This window comes from Sebastes umbrosus, chromosome 16, assembly GCF_015220745.1.
Source record: "Sebastes umbrosus isolate fSebUmb1 chromosome 16, fSebUmb1.pri, whole genome shotgun sequence".
NCBI classification, from domain to species: domain Eukaryota; kingdom Metazoa; phylum Chordata; class Actinopteri; order Perciformes; family Sebastidae; genus Sebastes; species Sebastes umbrosus.
In genome coordinates this window covers 25,169,757-25,197,288 of record NC_051284.1, presented here as the reverse complement: position 1 = coordinate 25,197,288, position 27,532 = coordinate 25,169,757, and the positions used below count along the sequence as shown (strand labels likewise).

Below are 27,532 nucleotides of genomic sequence, written 5' to 3'. Positions count from 1 at the left end.
AGGAAAAAAAAAAAATCTGAGATTTCTAGAATAAAGTCATAATATTATGAGCATAAAGTCAGAAGTTTACGAGAAAAAAAGTCGTAGTATTATGAGAATAAAGTCATAGTATTATAAAGTAGTAATTTTACATGTTATTTTCTTTTTTCCTCATAAACTTATGACTATATTCTCGTAAACTTATTACTTTTTTTTCGTAATATTATGACTTTATCCTCGTAATATTATGACTTTTTTCTCGTAAACGTATGACTTTATTCTGGTAATCTCAGATGTTTTTTCCCTCAATGTGGCCCTAATACTCCGTAGTACATTTGCATTCGGGCCCTCACTGCATTAGACTTATATACTACATAGTTAGGCTATAAACTGTGTTACCTTCATCACAATGCTCAAATGTTTTGCTGCTCCAGACAGATTTTTTGAGTAAAATGGCTCTTTTGACAGTAAAGGTTGCTGACCCCTGGCCTCGATAAACTCAATTTGCAGCATGCATCAAACATGCAGGACCCAAACATTCATCCTTATTTCTGCAGAGCCTTGAAAACTACCGTGTTTCATATTTTGAGTATATGAAGAGAAATATTGGCTGCAAGTGTCACTGGACATAATAATAATAAAAACAAGAGTTTACAGCCATGCTAGCAGCTCTGTGAGGCTGTACTTTGGCAGAGTGGTGCTTTGAGCTCAATACTAACGTCTGCGTGCTAACATGCTCACAATGACTGGGCTAACATGCTCACAGTGCCTATGGCAGGGGTCAGCAACCTTTACTATCAAAAGAGCCATTTTAGGCAAAGAAAGCAGCAAAACATTTGAGCATTGTGATGAAGGTAACACAGTTTATAATTTAAGTATATAGTATATAAGTCTATTGCAGTGAGGGCCAAAGTGCAAATGTACTACAGAGTATTAGGGCCACAATGAGGGAAAAAATCTGAGATTTCCAGAATAAAGTCATAATATTACGAGAACAAAGTCGGAACATTACAAGAATAAAGTCATAACTTTACGAGAAAAAATTAAATATCACGTAAAAATGACTATTATGACTTTATTCTCATAATATTACGACTTTTTTTCACATAAACCTATGACTTTATTCTCATAAACTTCTGACTTTATTCTCATTATATTACGATTTTTTTTTCGTAAACTTCTGACTTTATTCTCGAAATCTCAGATTAGTTTTTTTCCTCAATGTAGCCCTAATACTCTGTCGTACCGTCGTATCATAGACCTATAACAATGATAAATAAAAATGAAAATGTAAATAAAAAACAGTTATTCATTTCCATTTTTAAAAATCCACAGGGAGCCACTGGAGAGCGGCTAAAGAGCTGCATGTGGCGCCACATGCAGTCAGGGGATCACCAAAGTCAGGGGATCACCAAAGTTATTATGATTCATCCTCTGGGAACTGTGAATGTTTGTACCAAATGTCATGGCAATACCTCCAATAATTACACTGACATTTCCACTCAAAACCAAAAATGTCAACGTCATGGTGGCACCAGAGATGTTTTGAAAGTCAAATTAGATGCACATAACGGCCTCTTTTATTTTGCATATGTACCTGCAATAAACACTGACAAGTGTGATGATGATGTACTGTAGTCAGCTGGAAACTTCCTTGTAAGCAGCTCCATCAGTGTGCTGCTGTCATTTGTGGACACAGACAGGTTCTTCTAACATCGTGAGACGCTGCTGTGATGGTTCACTGATACAAACCAACGAAAACAGGTTAGCTGATCTTTCTATATTGAATATCTTTCATTCATAATATGCATTTCATATTTTTCTACAAAACACATGTGTTATGTGTCATACTAGCTGTTACAATGAAACATACAGTACAATGCTGTGTTTTTGTAAGTTTTGGTAATGTGCTCTAAATCTCTTTGAATGCATATTCCTTTTTGTGAATTGAATTCAATGCAATCAAGAAATTCATAACAGTATATATGTATTATTATTATTATTATTATTATTATTATTATTATTATTATTATTATGCCAATAGTGTGGTTTATGGGGTAATTCTGCTCTTCATTTTACTTTTTTTATTATTTTATTTATTTATGTTTTAATTTTATTCTTTATTTTCTTTGGAAAAAAAATTTGTTTTTCTGAGGGGGGTATAAAAATGGACGATGTGCACACTTCTGTATTTGGTATTTCACACTGTGGATTGCAAAGTTATGTTGTTGATGAAAAAGGGAAAACAATTAATTAAACCATAACAGAACAATTTAGTTGTTTAACTGAACGTTTTTTGTTAATTTGGAAATGGAAAAATACAGTAACTACAATTTTTTTCAAGGTGCACAAATTTGTGTAAACCTGCTCACAGTCAAAATCAATAGAAAAACATGGTGACACTTCATTTTCAGAAGTTTTTCTTTATCCAAATCGAGGTTTTAAGGTTGGAGGGTGTCGTATGCTCTCCAGATTGTAAAGCCCTTTAAAGCAAATTTGTGATTTTGAACAACATACACAAAACTTGACTTTAATTTAATGTTTTATTTTTTATTTATAAACTTAGATAACCAGTCTCCATATACCTTAAATGTTTTTTCTTTTTGAAAAATAATCTTTTATACTATACCCAACAACGGTGACTTTGGAGAGTTTTGCCACTGTCCTGTAAGCCTGTAAGAAAATGTGTGAGATAAACTGGTAACTATAAAAGCCACAGTTTAATCTTCTCCCTCCGTCTGACATGAATATATGTAAAGTGTGTAGCTTTAACTGTTTTAACTGCTTCCAGACACACAAATCTACACATATCATGAGACAAAACAGGTGATAGGGATTAAAAACTCCTTTTTCATTTCTTGGTCTTCATGTAAAAAAAAAAGAGGGAGATGTCGGAGTTGTAGTGTGAAACAGTCGGCGTATTATATCATCAGTCAATCACCAGACTTCTGTTTACCAAGGGCCAATGCAAATGACTTCTTGTGTTATTGATTATTTGCAGGATGTGGACCTTTATAGTTCTTTATATCCTGGGACTAAACATCTGTCAGGTACGTCAGTATCATAAGATTACACATTAGATCTTGAAATTCTAAATTGCAATATTAAATTGCATTAAATTTAATGATTTTCTTTTGACTTTTACAGGCTACTGGACAAGGTAAAATTATTTTTATTTTGAGTTTCAAAATGAGTTTTTTTTTCTTTTTTTTAAATTTAAACTTAATTTTGTTTTATCCCCTTTTACATCAAAATATTTTGACATAGGTTGACAGTTTCCTTCACAAGGGGTTACAATACTTTTCAACATTTCAACATGAATGCATGTATAAAAACAAACTATATAATAATATACAGGTCACTGAATATAACCAACGTGAATAACACAAGCATATAAAAATAAAAATAAACATGGGTTACATATAGGCTCACCTTAAATAGGTACACATATTCAGTCCAGTATACATACTGTAGGAAAATATCCACATTATTTATCAAAAAAATCTAAGATAAAATGTCCTGTTTATTTTGTCTCACTTTAAAGAAGACACATTAGAGGACTCCAGCGCAGAGTTTCTCAATCTTTTTTCAGCCAAGGACCCCTTACAAGATAGAGAATATACCAGGGACCCCTTCATGTATGTAGGAATAATTAGGTCGTAGCCTATTATTTACACTTCTCTTAGTTATGAGAAAGAACAACACAAGAGAAATGTATTTTGTAATGTAATTGTATGAATACTTCTTGTCAACCCATAACGGTTTTCCAGATAACAGATAAGGTGTATGTGATATTTTGAAACATATTGTATTTAGGTTGATGTCAGTCTGTTTGCATGTTTCAGGCAATTCAACACAAATGTATTATGTCAAACTGACAATAGAGGAAAGTGTAATCGCAAACATAACTAAGAAACTGACGCCTTTTGTGAGTAACACCACCCTGACAGTTGACAACCTTCAAAAGACAACAAGTAAACATTTTTCTAATATTTTAAATACTGAATATTCTACATTTAATTAGAATAAAAAGAATGAATCCCCAGGTTAAACTATTGTGCTTTTTTTCCTAATCAGAGTGTCAGAGCATCCCGGACGGCACAGAGTGTCGCTGCCAGCCCGGCTTCATCTGGAGCGATAAAGTTTGTCAGAAATCTAGTCAGAAATGTTGTGGCGACGGGACATGCGTCTTCGCCGGCAACTCGGCTCACATGTGTGTTTCAAGCAAAACAGGTATTTGGTTAATTCTAACTGTGTTTGTGCATATGTGTGTGTGTATTTGTGTGTATAAAGCATGCATCTTTTTTTTTCACAGTTACTATCAGTGGAGTCATTATTATGAAAGGACCGGAGCATCTCAATTGTCTGGAAAAAAAAACCACTAAGCAATTTAAGGACTGTAATAACAATTTGTTACAAGAGGTAATGACTAATGTTTATTAATAAACAGTACATTACGTAATTAATTACCTTTATCAGATCAGGACTAATTAATTTAGGTATTGTCATTTGCTAATAGCATACTGATGTGTAAATGAGTCGTTCCCTTGCAGATGAAAAAAGTGTACAGCACTTTGACAGGATTTGACATCTTAACAATAACCAAATACAGGTACTTGCTTTGTTTACCAAATAAAATTATTTCTGTTATATTTCTGTTTTCAATATGTGAGTGAAATCTGTACTTTGTTTTCACTGAAGGCTTGGAAGCGTCATCGCATATTTTGAAATAACCATTGCTGACAACATCAGACACCAAGACTTGTTTGAAAGAACGAAATGCCTGAGCAGAACTCTGTCGGGATCACTTGACCTGGAGAGCTCAGGTAATTATGTCTAACGGAGGGCGGGATGCATCTGTTAGGATTCATTTAAAAACAGTGGGCAACCTCCGAGTCTGAGAGGTGAAGCCAGTGCCTTAAACTTGCATTCTCTCTAACAGCCAGCAGGGGGCGACTCCTCTGGTTGCAAAAAGAAGTCTGATTGTATAGAAGTCTATGAGACTTCTCGCTTGATTTATTACCTCAGTAAACATTGAGAGCGCAGTGTGACGGCGCTGTGAATGACAGAAAGTAATGTTATTTTCTGATTGTTTCAAAGCGGTTACGTTCTAAAGCACAAATAAATGACCCTCAAACACTCAACAGGTAATTTACTGCGGAGACAGACGCTCTTAGTTTACTTTTCTTCCTCCGTATTTCATTCATTATATCCAAGGAACATCAGTAAATACTATGCAGCAGTAAATGTCATCGCAGCGACATAAAACTTCATGTTTTTAAACGTGTTTTTTATATGAAACGGGCAGACACAGAGTGGGTTGTTTACCTCTGTGACCACCAGCAGCCCTCGTCGCATGTCATGTTGCTTTTGCATACCTCAGTGGACTGATTTGCCTGATCTTCATAGGTCTTTAGACTGTGGTGGAAACGCAGACAACAATTGGTTGCAAAATAGTTGCGGTTACGTGAGACATAGCTGAGACGGAGCCGTGCAGACAGCTGCTGCACAGATTAAAATGAGAGCGCATGTGTAGAGTAAAAACAATCTTTGTGTCTGTAATAAGGTAAAATATCTTGGACATTTCATTACTGAAGACATGACAGATGATGATGATATTTATAGGCAATGCCACAAGATGTACGCACAAGCAAACATTCTCTCACGGAAGTTTAGTATGTGTGCAGATAGAGTGAAGATGTCTCTGTTCAGAGCATATTGTACACCACTGTATACAGCCCATTTGTGGTCAAACTATAAGAAAGCGAGCTTACAGAGACTTCAGGTTGCATATAATGATGCAATGAGAATATTACTAAAAAGACCAGGATGTTCCAGTGCAAGTGAAATGTTTGTGTCTGCAGGCATAACTACTTTTCAAACAGTCTTAAGAAATCTCATGTACAAATTTATATGCCGGCTAAATCACTCTGAGAATGACATAGTCTTGCGGTTGTCTAACATAAGATTCAGCACTACACGGTACCAATCACAGCTGTGGAGGCACTGGTATGGTTCTTTATATGTAAGGCATTGATGTATGTATATATTTATATTAATATTAATATTTTTTAATATCTTTTAATCATGACTTTTTATAGTGCTTCCTGTATTTTTATGTATTATATGTAATGTATTCTTGTTGTTTTTTCTTTTTTCTTATCTGGACCTTGAGTCTGCAAAAAAGTTTGAATTGAATTCTGACACCTTCCAGTCTGGACATACACGGGGTGGACGGGAATTGATGATATTTTTTTTTTACTGTGTTGCAATATAGGGGCATTTGCGGGGATACAGTGATTCACGACCTTAAAAAGAAAGTGGGACAGGGCCGTAAAATGGGAGGGCGTATGACACATTGGCCCCCTTACTTTCGGTGCCCATACTCACCGACAGACACACATCATACCTTCTGGATGTAGATTGTCCTTGGCTTCTATACTGATTCGACTCTTATTTTCCGCAGGTGTTGTCCGTATTAAAATGCCGCCTAGAAGCCCCGTGTGTCACTACGACCAGCCCATCATCAGCTGCATATTACAGCAGGACCTGGGAACACAACCAGTGTGGCGGCTGAAAAAAGACAACACCAAATATGAGATATTTAATGGCACAGAGTCAGAGGTGACATCAGCAACATTGGAGACCAACGTCACACTTAAAAACGTATCAGAACTCTGGGCAGGTATGTTTGTTTCAGCCACTGCATTACTATTAAAGTACTGAGTATGATTTTGAGGTACTCAGTGTTGGGAAGGTTACTTTAGAAATGTAATAGATTACAGATTTACTCTGTTAAAACTGTTATAAGTAATGTAAATATTTTAATTACTTCAATAAAGCTGAAAAGGTCCCAAAAACATTGTCTTAAACCAGGCAGTGTAAACCTCACAACAGTACTCAATGCTGAAAACATCTATTAAAATCTCTGGTAACACTTCATTTTACAGGTCCGCAAATTTCATGGTAATTAGGTGATAATTCACAAGTAGCCTCTTTGAAATTTCTTTGGAATTACTGCCAAATTACCCCAATGTTTACCTCAAAATTAAAAAAAAAAAGTGTGTGGAAATGACTTTATTATAAACATTATTTAATAATTAAGATTGTAACAGAGCGCCAGCATGAATGTTGTATTACATACATTTAAATAAGCTTTTTACTGAAAGAATATTCGGACGTAACCCCTCTGTATTCACCAATCTAATTACATATTTTTTTTCTCAGTAAATGTAACTGATTACAATTACATTTATTTTGTAATTGAATTACTCTGTTACATGTAACTAGTTACTCCCCAACACTGCTTGTACTTCACTTAAAGGACCAGTCTGTAACATTTAAGCGGATCTATTGGCGGTGTGAATGCTGGATGCTGAAGAGCTGACGCTATACGCTGAATTGCTGGCTTAAATGTTATAGGAGTTGGTGGACACCAAAACAGAGCTAAAAAGGAGATTTGGGGATTTACATTCATCAGGTGGACAGAAACACTGATGCTAATGTTGCTCAGTATCTGATGGATATGTAAAATAATTTGCTAACCACTACCATATCAACTTAAAAAGCTGTGCTTGTTTGTCTTATCCTGTTTGTTTTCTTAGGAGAGTACACATGTGCTTATCTTCAAAAGTTCGAGTTAAACACCATATCTCACAAAGCCAGCGCTGTATTGAACGTATCCGTCCTGCCAAACATTGACATCACCACGGAACCAGCATTTCCACTCTGCGGAAAAAGCACAGATACACCGAAAGTAAGAGTCAAATGTGAGATCGACAGCAGCAATGAAAAGTATAATGTGACATGGAGTCACAAAAAAATCTTTGCGGGTACGTACATTTTCTTGTGTCCATCTTCTTTGTCCATTCATTTCACTGAATCCTTGTGCAAACTGACATGCGTATGTGATCCCTGCAGGTCCTTTTGATGATCCTGAAGATGTTTATGCAGCTAATGCACTTGTTAACTGTAATGATTCCACGGTTACACCGCTACTAACATGCACTTTTAAGAACAGGTGCAATGAAGAGAGAACTGCGTCAACGTCTGTCAATGTCATCTATGGTATGTTTCAGTGTTAGTTAAAACAACGACTTTGTCCGACATCACCTCCATATTTGCTGGCAATATATTACATTTTTGTCATTTTAATTGAGTGTCCAAATTGTGAATGTTATGCGTGTTATTGCCCTCAAATAAGCCCACAATGTAATGAAAAATATAGTGAGCATAGCACCTACAATACTTTTAGCTAAAAGTCCCACAACAATGCTTCGACTTTGATAGCTATGTAAATTACAGCACCTTATTATGTAGGGCCAACCCGTTCTCACTCCCAACCCGTAGAATACCGGCGCTTGGTCAGTGGCCCTCTGTGTCTGATACCGACATACTGAGGCACCCTTTAGCGCATGGGTCGGCAACCCTTTACTATGAAAAGAGCCATTTTAATGTAATATAACGAATATAAAGTCATAACTTTACAGGAAAAAAAGCCGTAATATAATGAGAATAAAGACATAACTTTACGAGAAACAAAGTCGTAATATAACGAGAATAAAGTCATAACTTTATGAGAAAAAGGCGTAATATAACGAGAATAAAGTCATAACTTTACGAGAAAAAAAGGTCGTAATATAACAAGAATAAAGTCATAACTTTACGAGAAAAAAGTCGTTATATAATGAGAATAAAGTCATAACTTTACGAGAAAAAAAGTCGTAATATTATGAGAAAAAAGTCATAATATTACGAGAAAAAAAAGTCATAACTATATGAGAAAAAAAGTCGTAATATTACGAGAATAAAGTCATAACTTTACGAGAAAAAAATTAAATAACATGTAAAATTACTACTTTATAATATTATGACTTTATTCTCGTAATCTCAGATTTATTTTTTTTCCTCAATGTGGCCGTAATACTCCGTCGTACCGTCATACCGTCCTACCGTCGTACCATAGACCTACAACAATGATAAATAAAAATGAAAATGTAAACAAAAAACAGTTATTCATGTCCATTTTTAAAAGTCCACAGGGAGCCACTGGAGAGGAGCTAAAGAGACGCATGTGGCCCCGGAGCCTCAGGTTGCTGACCCCTGCTTTAGCGTCTGTATGAGATGCACCGGGCTTTCAACTAACTCCAACGTAAACTCATCCACGTCATTATTAGGCGGTCAGAGCAACTGATGTAGTATGAAGAGCGAGAAAGTCAGCGCAGGATGGGTGGGTGGGACGGTTTAGTATTTGACGCCCTGAGAATGAGAACGAGCTGGAGCGTAGGGCCACTGACCAAGCGTTAGTATTTGATAAGGATCCCTGTTTCATGACCCTTCAAAGCAAAGCGATGTCGACTGGCACCTAAATGTCACTAGTTGCAAATGTCTGAGTTATGAGCAGTTCAACCAAAAAGTAATCTGTGATAAAATTATCCCAAATCAAGGTTTCAATTTCCAGCTTTTTGCAGAGCTTCCGACCGTGCTCCAACATAATTTCAGACTTTGTAAAAATATTAGTTGTTCTGGTTAACACATGTAACAAATGATGAATCAAGACTTAACTTTTCTTCTTCAAAACAGAAAATGAGCAGTCCTGTGCAGCTGAAGGTGTTTGGAAAGAGACCAAAGCTGGATTCACTGCAGTGTTAAAATGCACGAACGGTGTTGGAAAAAGACGAAGGAAGTGCAATCGTGGGTAAGACTGTGACTAATTATTATTTTTATTAGCAAATCATCTGCTGATTATTTTTCTGATTAATCTATTAATTGTTAGGTCTAAAAAATGCCCATCACAATTGTTTGCTTAGTCCATATCCAAAGATATTCAGTTCACTACCACAGAAGACTAAAAGAAATTGAACAAATATTCAATTTGAGGACCTGAAACCAATACATTTTATGCATTTTTTGCTTAAAAATGACTTATATGATTAACTGATTATCATATTCATTCATTTTAAGTTAATTGACTAACGGATGCATCATTTCAGCCCAACAGAGGCGACATGGGAACAAGAGGTTTCAGCGTGTGTGAACCAGGAAGTGAACCGTGCGCTGCAAAGTGCAAATGTAAGCCTAACTTTAATAACTGAAAAACATAAAGCGAGATCTCCATCATTTTATAGAAAAGTGACTCATACTAAACATATTAGCAGAATCTGAAGCAGCAAATAAAAATAACCTGATATTCAAAGCTATAATCTGTGGGCAGAAATACATGTTACAATATGAAAGTTTTACAGAAAGGATTATTTAGTTTGTATACATCAAATAGTTGGCCTCAGCTTTTTGGAGATGAAATCCTGTGGTGGTAGTTGATGTTTACATTTTGACCCAAATATTCATCACCCATAATTCATCACTGTTGTTACAGATTGTTGACATCGGACTTGGCTCACTAAATGAAAATGCTAAAGGTGTATTTTCCCTCCTTGAGAATGTCACTAATAACTCACAGACTATCAACACTTTCTCCAACATGAACGCATCTGTTCAAGTACTCCTCAGTTTGAGTCAAAAGCTAAACAGCATAAATGACAACCCAACAACGAATGTAAGTATTACAGAATCTTTGATTGTCTTTATTGAATATTATTATTATTATTATTATTAGGTTTCCGATATGGAGGCAAAAAGGGAATTACTTAATATTTTATTTAATGTTGTAACCCATAAAGAGACTGTTTGTAACTTTCTAAGCGTATAAATGTAGCGGGTCGGTACATATGCGCGCTCGCATATGCGCGCTCGCATATGCGCGCTCGCGTGCTGCCGCTGTCTCGTCTCTTCTGTCTGCTCGCCTTCACTCAAACAGCGCGCGCGTTCTCGCGTACTCGCTCCACCTCTAGACGTGAACGCGCGCTCACTCCACACTGCAGAAGAGTTAGTTTAGCTCTGAGAATATCTAGTGAATGTACAGTGGACGTTTGTGCAGAAATAAATGCTGCAGCTCCTCCAGACCAACAGAGGTTTCCCGTGTCTTGGGAAGTAACGGGGCTCCGCAGAGAGAAACGTTGCCGTCTCGTTACCGACCGGTTGCCGGTGTCTTCCTGCTCTCTCCGGCTGCGGGCGGAGGGAGACAAGTTTCTCGCTGGGGAGCCCCGCTGCTGAAGCCTGCGCTGAGGCAGGAGAAGCAAACACAGTATCAGCATTGATTCATGGAGAGACCTTCGTCTGGTCAGCTAACATTACTGCCAAGCAGCTGAAATATAGAGTGATATTGTGCTTTTAGCTGACGTGTGTCGCCTCACTGTTTTGAGCGATGCTCGTTCATGTCCATTTAGAGCGAGCACAAGCACGAGCCTGACGCTGACTTTCGTTGATTTCACGGCCACAGGTGTCGCTGTTAAGAAGCATTTCTGAAAGTTACAAATAGTCCCTTTAACATTTTCATTAACTCAAACCATGTTTTAGGTATTAATTATCGTTGGAATTAGGGCTGTCAAAGTTAATGCGATAATTATGCACAAATTCATTTTAATGCCTCTAATTTCATTAACGCATTAAGCAATTTGCGTTTTTGCGATGTCATACTGGCTTGTCGCAAAGGAGGTTAAATAACGGTCCAAACTTGCACAAAATTTTGGCGAGGAAAAACTGGCATGGCGATATTGAAAGGCCTCTCACCTCAAGATATGTGAATAAAGATTTGGCATATATATATATTATATACAGTATATATCATATCATATATCATACAACGGCTTGTATATCCGCCGTCCTCAGTCTTCCGGTTTCCCTTTTTGAATGACGAATACAGACTACCGACACCTTCTGGTGTGGAGAGTTATTTCCTCTCACGCAGGCGCAGAACGTACGTGCTAACTGGCTGTCGGCTGTAGTCTTTGCGGTGTGTTCGAGTGCAACTTGTCGGCCAAGACAAAGGGGACGTGAGGTGACGCAACAATCGGCCTTCGTTGGCGCTAGTTCTTTGATGTCGGCTTGGTGTGTCCGTGCCTCTAAACCTCACTTGCTGTTACCGCCAACCACGGGTGTCATTAAATCAACTAATCATTTTGTGGCAATATTTAGTATAAATACAGTCAAATACACATATTTACCATGTATCCATGTAACCGTACTTATTCTTTTTCATAATTAATACAACCAGGAGAAAGGATTTTTTTCTAACTTTGAGCCGACGTGTTGTACTGCAATTAAAACAATCTTCTTTGTTTTCAGGATTTTCTGGAGTCATCCAGCAATTTGCTGGAAAGTTCTCTTAACGAATCATGGACAACAGCTGACGAAGGCAATATTTCATTGGCTGAGCGATATCTGGATGCTGTTGAGAACTTGATTCAAGTGACAAACGTAACACGTGCCCCTAAAAAGAGAAATATAGAGGTAGCCGCATCCAGTTGCACGCAGAGGTCATGTGTTAACAAGGTGTTCGATGCCACCGTCGTTCTTTCTACCGCAAAGCAAACCGGCACTGTAAAAACAGCTGGGTTTAAAGAGCTGGAGAAGTATTTACCCTGCAAAAATGACAAGTACATGCCCAACAGCATCATTGTGTCAACAACTACTGAAAATAAACAACTGGGTTCAGTTGAGGTTGAAATCAGCTTTGCGTTGCTGAGGCCGAGGCCGAGCAACGTTCGCATACAGTGTGTCTATTGGGACAACAACACCAGGGGTTGGTCCCAAGAAGGATGCAAATGGAAGGGTGTTTCTAATGAGGGACGTTGCACTTGCAGCCATTTGTCCACATTTGCCATTCTGATGTCAAGGTATCCAGAGGACATCCCCGGGCTCGAAGAGGTGACCTACGTCGGACTGTCTGTATCAGTCCTGTCCCTCATTATCAGCCTCGTGATAGAAATGGCCATCTGGAGTACTGTAGTGAAGACAAATACTTCATATTTACGCCATACTGCCCACATAAACATTTCTCTATGTTTGCTGGTTGCAGATTGTTGTTTTTTAGCATCTTCTGACCCAAAGTATATATCAGAAATGTGGTGTAGGATCCTTGTGGTGTTGAAGCATTTCTGCTACCTGTCCATGTTCTTTTGGATGTTTTCTCTGAGCAGCATGCTTCTTCATCAAGCAATGTTTGTGTTCCACAATGTGAGCAAGAAAACCTACCTGAAGCTCTCATTAGTCCTGGGCTATGTGTTTCCATTGCTGGTTGTTGTTAGCACGTTCCTTAGCTATAAGGGCGGTGCTGAAGGCGTGTACTTCTCCCGTGACACCTGCTGGCTGCTTTATACAGGACTCATGAAAGGGTCCATCCACACATTCGTCATACCAGTCGGTATAATCGTCTTCTTCAACACGTTCGCCATGCTGATGGTAATCATTAAGCTTTTGGATATGAAGACAGAAAAATCTATGGAAAAGGAAAAACAGGCTGCCGTAACTGTCGTGAGGACAGTTATTCTTCTGACTCCAATCTTCGGTGTGACTTGGGCTTTTGGGTTTGCGGTGATGCTTATTGACCTCACATCTGGACCCATAGCCATCGCAGTCAACTATGTCTTCACCCTGCTGAACGCATTCCAGGTGTGGTCAATATGATCTTCAAGTAAGCATCTGGACCAGTAAAAGTGTTTCTTGCTCAGTAACCTTTTGTCATTTCATTTGCAGGGTTTGTTCATTTTGTTAACCACCTGCCTGGGGGACAAACAAGTAAGATAGTTTTAATTCTTTCAGAGAAATCACCAACCTAAATCATAATGTTTGTTGCATTTCTGGATCAACTATGTTGTATACTGTATGACTTTGGTGGTAGGCCAGCAGAAAATATTTTGAATATTTAAAGGGGGTTAATTTTTGTACTTTTCAAACTGGATGCTATTTCACCATTGTTTTTTGTCCAAGTGACTAATCGGGACAACAATTTCTGAAATCGGTTCGTTATTGAACAATAACGCTGCAGCTGCGAAATTAGCTTGATACGGTCTGTTTGTTATTGTGTCCAAGTCCCACTCAAGGAGAAGTCTCGTTGTGAAATCTGAATATCCGTATGCTCAAATAAATCTAATTAAAAGACCTCATCCACATTGTGGTAATCATCTAAATATTCAGCCATGCCATTGAAAATCTTTTAGATAACACTAATCTACACAACAAACTCTGCCCGGCTGGCACTCGTGTTTCCACGGATGTATTCCACTATTCCACCGTTGTCTTCCAGCAACACGTCACCTCGCCAGATTTCACAACGAGACTTCTTCTTGAGCGAGACTCTTTTTATGATGTCAGACACTTATAATAACAATGAGAGCCTGTCAGTGGCAAAAACAAACACTTTTAGTGGACGTAAATGACTGTGCCAGCTTGCCCCAATAGGATTACATTACAAAATGTGAGCAGCTGCCATCTACAGCGCTCTCCCTCAATGCTGGACCGATTTCAGGATTTGTTGCCCCTATTAGTCACTTAGACGCAAAAACATGGGAAATAAAGTTCCGGCTGCAATTATATCAACCAAACTTCAGTACCTTCAATAGACCAGAATTCAATGCAGCCACGGTAGACATAGATGAGGCTATTTCCCCAAATGTCAAACTATTCCTTTAAATATACATACACTCCATGATTTTGTTATAGGGTGCAAAATGGTTAACATTTGTTATCGTGTTGAATTTTTAAACATCAACAAATATCTGGGAAGAAATTTTAGCATTTGGGTCTCTACACCAAATCAAGGAGTGTATCCAAACTACAACACAGTCAGAAGTTAGCCTATTTTTTTACTTTTTAAATAAGTTAAATGTGTAATTAGAAATGTACGGAAGCCCTGAAAGGCAAGTGAGAATTTTCTTTTTCTGATGAACCATTTTCTGAGTCGATCGAAATTATTTTCTCTCCTGTGTTTTAGGCTGATTTTCTAAGTTAATTTTTTGCCTCTTAGGGAAAACAGGTGGAAGAATAATTTTTTTACCTATTTCACAGACAAAAATCTAGAAATATTATCCTTGCAAAAAAATGTTTTCCACCTGTTCTTAAGTCATGAACACAGGAGAGAGAATAATTTAGATCAGACTTAGAAAATGGATCACCAGAAAAAAAAAAAAACATTCTCACTTGCCTGTCAGGGCTTACGTAGAAATGCTACAAACCACAAACAAGGTAGTATAGCACCATTAATGATGTTTTAATCCGATTTTCACAGACCCGTGATGCACTGGGGAATCGTCTAAAGAAAATCGTAAGTGTGCTACGACTCAGTTTACTCGTCTAAAATACCAGAATGACTACTGTTTTTTTTTAACACATCCTTCTCCTCTGCTCTCCAGGCTCAGGCATCGACTACTGACAGCACCGTCAAGTTGGAGTCAACTAGTAAGATGTGAAAATCATGTAAAATATGTGCCCTTTCACATCAAAACAAACTACATTTTACACATAAAACCACAGATGATTTATTACCTGTGATACAAGTTAAAGTCCACTGTACACTGTTGTAATGTTTTAGTAGATATCTGTGTTTCTGACAGCAAATATTCCCAACATGTATTCTTTGTTTGTTGCAATAAATTAAACTACATATTAATGTCATATGTGGTTTGAGCAATACTGTATTTGTTTTTCATTTGTACTGAAGCACTGAAATACCACAGAAACACTGTCAATTTAAAGGCTATGAGGATGTCACTCTTGCACACTCTTTGTTGCGTAAAGGAGAGTTAAGCCTACGTCTGAATGTTGCTCTTAGATTTCGCGTTTTCTTCATTTTCCTTGCCTTGCTCTGCCCACTCCTCGTCTGTGTCATCCACTGAAATCCCTTTTAGGGCTGCCATCTTGCGGTACGCTTGGCCCTCAATTTCTGCTCTGCAACACACAAAAACAGGGCATCGTCATCAGGTGTAATTACTTAAAGTATGACACAAGTGTGAAAATTAGGGATGTATGATTCAGAGAATGAAATAAGAATTGGAAACTTAATTTTATACTTTTTAAGGAATCGGACGCAGTCATGGTGTCCATATATTTCGGCTATCCGTGCTGGTTTGTCTCCACAGCAGTCCTCCTTGTCTATAGGGGCATGGAGGGAGTGCAGCAGCCGCAGCACAGCCAGCCGGCCGGACTCTGCAGCGCTGTGGGCAGGAGTCCATCCATGCTCCGTCCTCAGACACGGCCTGGCTCCATGCTCAATGAGGATCCTGACCGTTTCTGTATGTCCTGTGGAAAACGCATCAGTGTGATCTGACACGTGCATTTAAAGGGACTGTTTGTAAGAATCAGAAATTGCTTGTTAACAGCGACATCTGTGACCGTTAAGTCAACGAAAGTCAGCGTCCTGTTGCTCGGGCTCGCGCTCGCTCTACATAGACATGAACGAGCATCGGTCATAACAGTGAGGCGACACATGTCAGCTAAAACCACAATATCACTCTATATTTCACCTGCTTGGCAGTAATGTTATCTGACCAGACGAAGGTCTCTCCGTGAATCAATGCTGAACCTAGTGTTGGCTTTTCCTACCTCAGCCTCCCGACCGCAGCCGGAGGGAACAAGGGAAACACCGGAGTTTTGGTCGGAGACGATAACGTTTCTCGCTGCAGAGCCCCGTCACTTCACAAGACACGGGAAACCTCTGCGCATATGCGCGAGCGCGCAGTGGACACTGACTCGGGTGATTTATACGTGTAAGAAGTTACAAACAGTCCCTTTAAGAATTGATGATTTTTTTTATATAGTTGGTTAAAAACAACGTATCTACTGTGGTAAAGGCCAATTCTTACTATGATAATAAGATGGAAGAAATAGAAGCAACAGAAAAAACAATAAATTCATTAATGCAAAAAAAAGGGCACTACACAGCAATGGTGCAGGGTGTAGGATTTGGAGGCATCTAGCGGTGAGGTTGCAGATTGCAACCGACTGAAACTTCTCCCGTGTACCAAGCGTGTAGAAGAACTACGCAAATCTGATATGTGATTAATTGTCGATGTAATAAGTAATTTCTCAAGCAAAAACATCAAACATTCCCCGTTCCAGTTTCTCCAATGTGACAAATTTCATGCTTTTTTTTGTTTGATGTTATTGCAAATTAAATATCTTTGGGGTTTAACCTGCTGGTTATAGACAAAACAAAACATCTGATGAAGACATTTTGGACTGATTTTCAAATTTTTATAAATTGAACAATTAATTGAAACAATATCTATTGAATAAGGAAAATAATTATATTTTTATATCATATTATATATTACATTGTTAATAATGATGACTTTAAGTTTATTGAATTTAAAATTTTCAACAACACAAAGCCACGTCATAGAAAGACCAACAATACAATCCCTAAACAAGGCCAGACAGAAGAAAGAAAAAAAATAAAATAGGTGAGGGTTGACTAATACAAGGTGAATAAAAGCAAATAGACAATAACAAAATAAACAATAAATAAAGGTAAATCAAAATAACAGCATTAACATAACAAGTTAAGTAAATTTAGTTGACAGGTATTTTAATTAATAGGCTACCTAATGGCTATTATATCTATTGTATTCTGATGCTGTATGGTAGAAAACAGTTTAGTTTAAACATAAAAAAAACTATATTATTATTATCATACTATATATATATATATATATATATAAGCATATCTTTCAGTCCCAACATGTATATGTGGATATTTAATTTGCTTAAAAAAAGAAAAAACTGCATGGCCTTTAAATCTGGCGACCTAGCCTTTAAGTAAATGTAAGATAAAGTCCCAAAAGGAGGAAAAGAGAGACAAGCAGTAGGTATTTGAATGGTGACAGGTGTAAAACTAATGATATTTGACCTGTAGGAGTATCAGGAGAAAGGACCCGGTACATTTCCACTGAACCACTGATCTACCTTGAGCTGCTGCCCAGTGTAGAGGTGTCTTTTGGCTCCAGTCCATGTCTCTCTGATTGGGATTGCATTCATTTCTCCTCAGAATCTCCTCAACTTGGTCGTAATCCCCTGATGCTGCTGCCTGGTGCAACTCTGTCATTTCGTTGCTGTGGTTGCCTAGCAACAGTTGATCAACACAGAGCTAACCTGAGCCTGTAAATGGTAAATGCTGCCACCTGCTGTAGATGGAGAGTGAAACCAGGGTGTGTCTCTTTTAAGTACACTGAAGTGAGAGAACTTAATGTGTATAATATAGTATATAATATGCAGTGGCGCCCCCAGAATTTTTTCATAAGGGTGGCACCAAAATACCAATATAGAGTGATATTGCGGTTTTAGCTGACGTGTGTCGCCTCACTGTTTTGAACGATGCTCGTTCATGTCTATGTAGAGCGAGCACAAGCGCGAGCCCAACGCTGACTTTTGTTGACTTAACGGCCACAGGTGTCGCTGTTAACAAGACTTCTGATTCTTACAAACAGTCCCTTTAATATAGCAGCAAACACTTATTTCTACAGATATAGTGGAACAGAGAATGAAGTCAATCTCCCTCTGTGTGTGTTGTAATCGGAGTTTCTCTGTGCTTTGTTGACATAACCGGGCAGGCCATGCTGGCCTTTTGGCGCATGTCTTTGCATGTGAGCGTGCCCCACTGGCTAGCTCACAGCTAATGTTACTAATCATCTGATGTGCATGGACCAATACAGTTAACATAGCACAGTTATGTGTAATTAAGATTCTTATACCTGTAAACGGATGCATTCTTTATGGGGGAATATTAGAAATATTGGTGCATGAAACCAATATCTCAAAACAAACAACTACCCTCCCCTCGATAGCTGTGATCCCCTAGCAAAGATCACCCACAGTCTTAGAATTGGCAAGAGGTTTGGTAGTCTATATCAATGGTGGAAATGTTATAAAAATGTATTTAATGTCCAACTTTAAACGCCTCTCTTTGTAGTGTCTTTTGTCTCTATGGAACCCTGTTTAATGTTGGCTGAGCTGGGGAGGGGTCTGAAAGTTTGTTTGTTTTGGGACACTTGTTACTGCATGGATTTCTTGATGAAAACACCAGAACTGAAGATTAAAGCCCCAGTATCATAATGGATTTGCAAATTTGTTGATCACTTTCAACATAATTAAACTGTGTGACTGTAAAACTCAACATATTTAAGGCCGAAGAGCAAGAAGACTGGCCTTTTGATAGATTTGTATAGCTAACAGCCTGTAAAACAGCCTGTTCAAATAATCCATTTTAAAAATTCACACCCCTTATTCATCCATGCAAGATCTATATGTTTATTGGCACAAATTAAGCACATGGCAAACTTCCTTTCACTTAGTTTGTAAAATAAAATTTCTAACAAGACAAACATGTATTTTTAGTTAAAGTCAAGGCTGCTCCGTCACGACTGGGTTTCATCTAGGTCCAGAGCTGAAACAAACAAACAAACACAAAGATTAGATCACATATCGGAAACATTAAACCAAAAGTGCTTTCACGTTTTTTCAATTGGAAAACGCCCAATCAGCTGTTAGCAAAAAGCAGTGATGTAGGTTACCAAAGTAAGCTAATCATGAAACTAATCAGTAAGGTTATGAATCATGTGAACGCTAGTACTAGCTGAGTCAATGTTAGCTTGTTAAGTTTGGAAATAACTGAAAGGGTTAGTTTGGATTTTTTGATGTGGGGTTGTACGTATACTCCCGTGTTCTGTGAGGTAAAATTATTTTTGTGAATGGAGTCTGGTGGCTTTGAAGAGAGCGATATAACGGCTGTCTTCAAAGCCACCAGACCAGACTCCATTCACAAAAACAGTAATTTTACCTTGCAGAGCATGTGAGTTGCTGATCTACCGCTGCATTGATTGGTTAGTTAGTTAGTTTGTGTTATTGTGTGACATTCAGATCCACACTAACGTGGTGCCCACACAGCAGTACATTGCTTCGCTTCCCTGCTGGTACTCCTGTCTGCTTAAGGGCTTGGGGAAAATAGCATTTTGATACAAAATTTTAATACATAAGGAACACCACTGGGAAGTTACAGAATGATATAAAAACCTAAAGGACCCACCCTTGAAATACCCCTTGTAGAGGACAAATTGGATGAGAAAAACAAGTCCTACCATTCATTCAACGTCTTTTTGATGACGTTAAACCTCAACACTCCTCATCGTCCTGGGTCACTAAAGATGAAAGATCATATGACATTAAACAAGTGAATATGACAGTCATTAAAGAACTAATAAATATAAATTAGCAACAAGGTTCTAAGGTTTCAAAAAGTGACAGCAAGTATAGTCTACTAACCTGATCCACTGTCCACTCCTTTCCAGTATTTCTCCATCAGTGTATTCACAACCGCTCCCTCATGTTCAACCTCCACTGCATATTGAGGAACTGCAGCCTCTGTATGGTCTTCCATGTTGAACACTGTCACTCTGAGTGGTTTATTAACCAGAAGATTGAAGAAATCATCATAAACTTCATCAATCCAGGAGCCCCTGGACTTATCAAATCCATTCAAAGAGCACAAAAAGGCCAGAGGAGCCTTCTCCAGCAGACTCGGAGGCAGTGATCTCACATTCTTGATGTCAACATCAGACTCATTTCCATAGTCAATAAACAAGACATTCAATGCATCGTCAACTCTGCTAATTATTTGAGCTCGATACCACTGGTTGTCACTGGAAAACAGAGCAAGGCATGGACTGCCAGCACCAAGAGTCTCTGGGAACATCGTGTCTTGTTGGGTCTGTCCTGCTTCCTGAGCAAGCCTCGACACTTTGCTTATCTCCTCTGTGTTGGCGTACTGACACCAGAAGAAATGGGGTTCCACAATAGAAGAAGCGTATACCTCCTCCTTTTTGTTTTCAGAGAGGTTTGGCTTCTTGTACTTGCAGGTATTCACATTTCCGTTGGAAATACTAAGGTGTGTCATGCTGGACTCAGTTTGACTATCTTGGAGGAAAGTTTCTGTTTCAGGGTGTTCTATCGAAACACGCTCTTTGGCAATTGGTTTCCAGTATTTCTGCATTTCTGCATTTACAACTGCTCCCTCACACTCAATTTCCACTGCATACTGAGGAACCACAATCTCTGAATGGTCTTCCATATTGAACACAGTCACTGTGAGTGGTTTATCGACCAAGAGATTGTAGAAGGCATCGTAAACTTCATCATCCCAGGAGCCCCTGGATTCATCAAATCCATTCAAAGAGCACAAAAAAGCCAGAGGAGCCTTCTCCAGCAGACTCGGAGGCAGTGATCTCACATTCTTGATGTCAACATCAGACTCATTTCCATAGTCAATAAACAAGACATTCAATGCATCGTCAACTCTGCTAATTATTTGAGCTCGATACCACTGGTTGTCACTGGAAAACAGAGCAAGGCATGGACTGCCAGGACCAAGAGTCTCTGGGAACATCATGTCCTGTTCATTCAGACCTGCTTCCTGAGCAAGCCTTGTAACTTTGCTGAGCTCCTCTGTGTTGGCGTACTGACACCAGAAGAAATGGGGTTGCGCAATAGAAGAAGCATATACGTCCTCCTTTTTGTTTTCGGAGAGGTTTGGCTTCTTGTACATGCAAGTATTCGCATTTCCTTTGGAAACAGTGAGGTGTGTCATGTTGGACTCAGTTTGACCATCTTGGAGGAAAGTTTCTGTTTCAGGGTATTCTATGGAAACACGTTCTTTGGCAACTTGTTTCCAGTACTTCTGCATTGCTGCATTTACAACCGCTCCCTCACACTCAATTTCTACCGTATATTGAGGAACCACAATCTCTGAATGGTCTTCCATGTTGAACACAGTCACTCTGAGTGGTTTATCAATGAGAAGATTGTAGAAGTCATCATGAACTTCATCATCCCAGGAGCCCCTGGACTTATCAAATCCATTCAAAGAGCACAAAAAGGCCAGAGGTGCCTTCTCCAGCAGACTCTGAGGCAGTGATCTCACATTCTTGATGTCAACATCAGACTCATTTCCATAGTCGATAAACATGACATTGAATGCATTGTCATCTCTGCTAATTACTTGAGCCCGATACCACTGGTTGTCACTGGAAAACAGAGCAAGGCATGGACTGCCAGGACCAAGAGTCTCTGGGAACATCATGTCCTGTTCAGTCTGTCCTGCTTCCTGAGCAAGCCTCGACACTTTGCTGAGTTCCTCTGCATTGGCGTACTGACACCAGAAGAAATATGGTCCAACAATGCAGGATGCATATACCTGTTCCGTCTTGTTTTGAGAAATGTTTGGCCACTTGTACATGCAGACGTTCACATTTCCCTCAGGGCTAGAAGGAAGTGAAAGGTGTGTAATTTCTGAGTCAATGTGGCCACCTTCTATTTCTTTGTCCATAATAATGACGTCCGAAGTTGGTTTTCTTTCTTCATCCAAAGTCGTTTCAATCTCTGGTGCAGAGACAGTCACCCTTTGTTGGGTCATCTTTGATACTGCCTCTCTGACTTTCACATTTACATTCAGAGGTCCATCAAATAGTTCAACAATTAGCTTCCCTTTTTCCCCTTTTGCTACCACTGAAATGGTGAAACTTTGGCCAATAGCACTATCTGCAAACCACTTGTTCACTCCCTCTGGCACTTCTGCAGGGACATCAAACAATCCAAGTGGAACAGCCTGCACAGGAACAGACCTGGCTGTACTTGCTTCAGTAGGAAAAGGGCAAATCTCAGATTCATTCACTTCAACGGTATGACCAAAGTCCACAAAGTGCACTTTAAGTTTTGGAGACATTTCTTCTACTTGACCTCTGTACCACTGACTATCTGTGTACCGAGCAAAGCAAATGCTATCACGTCCAAGTGGGTGATCTGTGCACTGTGGCTGGCCAGTTAGTTGTTTAACATTTTCCATGACTTTGTCAAACAAATGGACATTCCTGTCCAGTTGGCAGTAGAATTGATTGACATTCTCTGCGTAGGTTACCCACACTTTTTCTTTTCCATCCACATCAATATTGTGTGTGGAGTAATTGTATGCATCTGATGGGACCTGTGGAGGAATTTCAACAAGATCTTCAGCAGCCTGTGCACATTCCTGAATCAGAAGCTTGCATGTACTGTTGGATGGTGTTTCAATATCTACCACATTAAGCAGCAGACCTTCTTCATCAGATGTTATATCCTCTATAGTGCATTTCAACTCAATGTTTGACGAAGCACCCAAATCCACAAACTTTTGAAACTCTGCAGCATCGGTGGAATTCTTCTGATTGTCAAAGCAACACTGAAAAGCCTGGGCATTTAGCCGTAAGAAAGCTGGATCAATGGGGCGCACATCTCGCAGAGGGACCGTTCCAGTTTGACCATAGTCTATAAATCTCACATCTACAACAGGGGAGTGGTGACTTGCCACGATCCTTGCTCTATACCACATGTCATTGTCTGGATTACGGGCGACACAGATGGACTCAACAAGTGGCTGAGGGTGGGCAGATGCATAGTGGTTTTGCAGGTCTTCCATCAGGAGTCTAAGAGAGTCACCATTTTCCGTTGTTTGACACCAGAACCTCTCTAGACTTTCAATGAAAGAGACTTTTACATTGACAGTACTTCCTACTGTAAACATATCATCATCACAAGCATTTTGCACCTCAAAGAGGAAATTTGTTGAAAGATGCCCATTGATCTGTACTGGAGTGTCTGGATGTTCTGAACTCTCTTTGATAGGAGTATCATCAGCTCCAGAAGTGGGTACATCATCTGTCCTGCCATTGACTGCTAGGTTCTCGGTGCACGACAAAGTGTCCTCTAGCGAACCATCACTATTTACAATGACTTTGTTCTGTAAGTCAATGCAATGTTCGCCTCTGGTTGAACTGACAAATGAGGAGAGAAGGAGTTCATTCTGGACATTTGAATCTTGTTCAGTCTTGGAGGGTGAAAGAGGTCCTTCTTTCTCTGTAAAATAATTGTTTATGCATGAACCATTATCTGCATAGAGAATGACATGATAGACATCTTGAGGTATATCGTAGTCGTTAAACTTCGCCACCATTGTCTGGTTCAGGAGCAGTGATTTCAAGTAATCAGTCTGGTCTGTTGTCCACCCTGTGCCGTTATCTTTTACATCTTCAAGAGAACAGGGATACGTGACAACTGGCATTCTCAGAAATTTTCCATGCAGAGGTCTGATGTCTCCAATCGGGACAAAATCACTTTTTCCTTCATCCACATGAAAGACTTCTACAGCACCATCGCTAGTCATGTTTTGCTTTAGTAATGAGCGATGCCATCTGCCGTCCATCCCTCTAGCAGCACATGGATACCCGCAGGTCAAAGGTTGTGTGTCTCCTAAATCTGAGCTCCCTTCATAGTGCTGCTGGATCTGTTCTGATAATATCTTAACTGCCTTGGAAAAAATGTGGACTTGGCAAAAAATGTTATACGGATTAGTTACCTCTGTCACATGAACAGTTTCAAAAGAATCAATTAACAGTTCTGGGTAAAAGAATTGGTCATGCTTCTCCAGTTGGCAACTACCATTCAGATTCTGTTCCTGCGTTATGCGTTCGGCCTCAAGACATTTCTGCACAAGGCTTTTAAACTCGTCTACTGGCATCTCCTTTGCCACTCCAGTCTCACACATGTGCTTGGAAACAGATGGTATGTCAAGGAGAATGGTCCTGTCTGGCATCAGCACGTATTGAACCAGTCCCTTAATCTTTTTGCCAGGCAGAGACACCAAAAACTTGGTAGCACTTTCATCCTCAAGGGAGAGGACATTTGCGAGTATGCACGATTCAGTTTCAGGAGGAAGGAGAAAACTGTCACTCTGGCCCCATGCTAAAGCTTCACTTGAGGCGATATGGGGCTGTCCCTGATCAATTAGAAAAACATTGCAAGTTTCACTTTGACTCGATACAATCCGAGCTCTGTGCCAGGTGTCACTGATACAAACCAGACAGAGATCGCCTGGTTTTCCTTCTGATCCACAAAACTTCCTTTTAGGAATCTGAATTTCCTCTCTCATCTGCTCATAGATATGCTTCCTTCCATCATCCATGTTGACCCATAATTCCACAAGACCACTATCGGGGTTTCTGTTTACCCTTGTGATGACAACAGGTATTTCTGATCCTGGCGTTGGAAGGCCGGGAATTGAACACATTGTGAAGTTCAGAGGTCAAATACACCTGCAAAAGAGAAACAAATTAAATGCATCAATGTTGAAGAAAAACAAGCATTTTTAACCATTATTACAAAGGACTTCATTTTAAGAATTTCCAGGACAGTTCAGTAACCATCTGTGCACTTAGTCTGCTTGAATGGTCATATAACTGCTTCATGTCAACATGGCTGCTACACAATATTTGATAATGTCACTAAAGATGTACTAATGTCCAAATCCAACAAAAGATAGTAGATGGAAGTGACATATCTCCTCATAAAACCACCTACAAACACATGTGAGAACTGTCAGTTTTAGCTAAGTGTACCTAATAAACTGGCAACTGAGTGTTGGTTGGCACTAGAACTTCAAACAGACAGTATGCAATTAAAACAGTAACAAAAAAGCCAGGGGTACAGAACGCTAGACAAAATTATTATTATTTTGTATAATAAATTAAAATTATATATATAAAAAAAATTAAATTATAATAAATCAAAATTAAATTAGAATAAATTAAAATTAAATTGTAATAAATTATAATATTTTTTTAATAATAAATTGTCTTAATTAGGGATGCACCGATACTGGATCGGATATCGGGCCGATACAGACTGAAATAGCTGGATTTGATATCAATATACTATATACATTATATACTGGAATTTTAATTCTTCTTCAAGTTTTGACAAAGTAGTTGCTGATTAAAAACATTTACACTTAAATTGTAATTTCTGTTAATTTAGCTTGTTTTACATATAGTTGTAAAACAAGCTTTATTGTTGCTAAAGTTACATTTATGAATAAATATTTTGCCAGGACTATCATCAAATTTATTATAAAAGAGTCTGGCTACGCTGTTCAGACTCCGACTCCAACACGAACTACACGGAAGCACCAAAACCGCAAAGTTATATCTAGTAAAGCCCGTCTTGCAAAACAGTGTTGGCCGCGGTCGGAGGACGCGGGGGAGACCGTAGATTTGGTCTCCAAGGCCGGAGTCTCTGCTCCTCTGCCTGCTTGCCTTCACTCACACACCGCGCTCGTTCTCGCTATTTCGCTCCACTCTCACGTGCATGCGCGCACACTACACACTGCAGAAGAGTTAGTTTAGCTCTGAGAATATCTAGTGAATGTACAGTGGACGTTTGTGCAGAAATAAATGCTGCAGCTCCTCCAGACCAACAGAGGTTTCCCGTGTCTTGTGAAGTGACGGGGCTCCGCAGCGAGAAACGTTATCGTCTCCGACCAAAACTCCGGTGTCGCCCTCCGGCCGCAGTCGGGAGGCTGACGCAGGAAAAGCCAACACTAGGATCAACATTGATTCGTGGAGAGACTTTCGTCTGGTCAGCTAACATTACTGCCAAGCAGGTGAAATATAGAGCGATATTGTGGTTTTAGCTGACGTGTGTCGCCTCACTGTTTTGAGCGATGCTCGTTCATGTCTATGTAGCGCGAGCACAAGCGCGAGCACAAGCGCGAGCCCGACGCTGACTTTCCTTGAGTTAACCCACAGGTGTCGCTGTTAACAAGCATTTCTGATTCTTACAAACAGTCCCTTTAAGTTGCTGATGAAACTTGTTTGACACACATGAGAAAGTAGTGTAGAGATTAACATTGGTATTATTTTGTTCGAGGAGCTAGAATTTTGATTATTTGAAAAATGGCTGTACATGGTATATCATGGATACTTGCATATTTTAATACTGTTGGCACTGTGAGCACACTAGCATTTCTATTTGTGTAATGTGTATGCAATATTGGTGTTTGTGTGTTGTTGCTGGTTTTTGCTTTATTTGTATGGCAGAGCAAGTGATGTAGTTGTTTGTTAATACAAGTTAATGTTTAAATGCAAGATTTCAGCCAGTTTGACTCTGCATTAGGAGCTTTTTTCACAATCAAACTCTGTTGTGAAAATTAAACCACTTAAAATCCGTTGTAAACTTAAGAATCTACTTATTTTACACCACAATTCACTTAAATAATCCTAAAAAAAAAATAAGACAGCACATGCCTGTGATTCAATATTGGCTCTAATCACTCAGTGCAGTTCAGCAAATGCAGAACCTCGTTTAAAATCTGTGGTATTTAATGAAACATAACATCCCACCATCCACACACATGATTCACGTCTCTTTTCAAGGTGTTTTACAGTCCTACATCTTCTTCTTAATCATTCGGCTCTGATTAATTTCCAGTTACTTTTACCAACTTGTTACATCAAGCAGATTTCTCTCACCGTGTTTTGCTGCTGCAGCGACTCATCCTGAATGATGGATTCAGTGTGAAGAGGACTTGTGGGCGGGCACTCACGTGTGTTTATAAAGGCTTCACATTCACATGGCTGATTAATAATGCCTCAATAAAATATATGCATGCAAAAGACATGCACGATATCAAAATGCATGCATGCAAAAGACATGCACGTTATCAAAATGCATGCATGCAAAAGACATGCACGATATAAAAATGCATGCATGCAAAAGACATGCACGATATAAAAATGCATACATGCAAAAGATATGCACGATATCAAAATGCATGCATGCAAAAGACATGCACGATATCAAG

General features: G+C 39.0%; 3 protein-coding genes across 3 annotated transcripts; 1 reads left to right on the top strand and 2 right to left on the bottom strand.

The window, feature by feature from the left end:
• Nucleotides 1-1,482: 1,482 nt before the first annotated feature.
• On the top strand, nt 1,483-15,438 carry adgrf3a (adhesion G protein-coupled receptor F3a). Its single transcript, XM_037796203.1, has 18 exons — nt 1,483-1,743; nt 2,981-3,029; nt 3,127-3,139; nt 3,825-3,953; nt 4,057-4,212; nt 4,295-4,401; nt 4,533-4,591; nt 4,681-4,805; nt 6,446-6,664; nt 7,584-7,811; nt 7,900-8,046; nt 9,562-9,676; nt 9,972-10,050; nt 10,355-10,534; nt 12,163-13,488; nt 13,573-13,614; nt 15,104-15,139; nt 15,228-15,438. Exons 2-18 carry the CDS (start codon nt 2,982-2,984, stop codon nt 15,282-15,284), a joined length of 3,066 nt encoding a protein of 1,021 aa, XP_037652131.1. The 5' UTR covers nt 1,483-1,743; nt 2,981; the 3' UTR covers nt 15,285-15,438.
• A 125-nt stretch (nt 15,439-15,563) lies between these two features.
• LOC119504126 (ankyrin repeat domain-containing protein 66) lies at nt 15,564-17,935 on the bottom strand. Its single transcript, XM_037796204.1, has 3 exons — nt 17,779-17,935; nt 15,885-16,113; nt 15,564-15,762 (listed from the first exon to the last, which is right to left on the bottom strand). Exons 1-3 carry the CDS (start codon nt 17,915-17,917, stop codon nt 15,624-15,626), a joined length of 507 nt encoding a protein of 168 aa, XP_037652132.1. The 5' UTR covers nt 17,918-17,935; the 3' UTR covers nt 15,564-15,623.
• A 1,164-nt stretch (nt 17,936-19,099) lies between these two features.
• On the bottom strand, nt 19,100-27,285 carry LOC119475032 (tudor domain-containing 6-like). The gene is made up of 4 exons (XM_037747475.1): nt 27,201-27,285; nt 20,131-24,986; nt 19,947-20,006; nt 19,100-19,255 (listed from the first exon to the last, which is right to left on the bottom strand). Exons 2-3 carry the CDS (start codon nt 24,959-24,961, stop codon nt 19,981-19,983), a joined length of 4,857 nt encoding a protein of 1,618 aa, XP_037603403.1. The 5' UTR covers nt 24,962-24,986; nt 27,201-27,285; the 3' UTR covers nt 19,100-19,255; nt 19,947-19,980.
• Between the last annotated feature and the right edge of the window lie 247 nt (nt 27,286-27,532).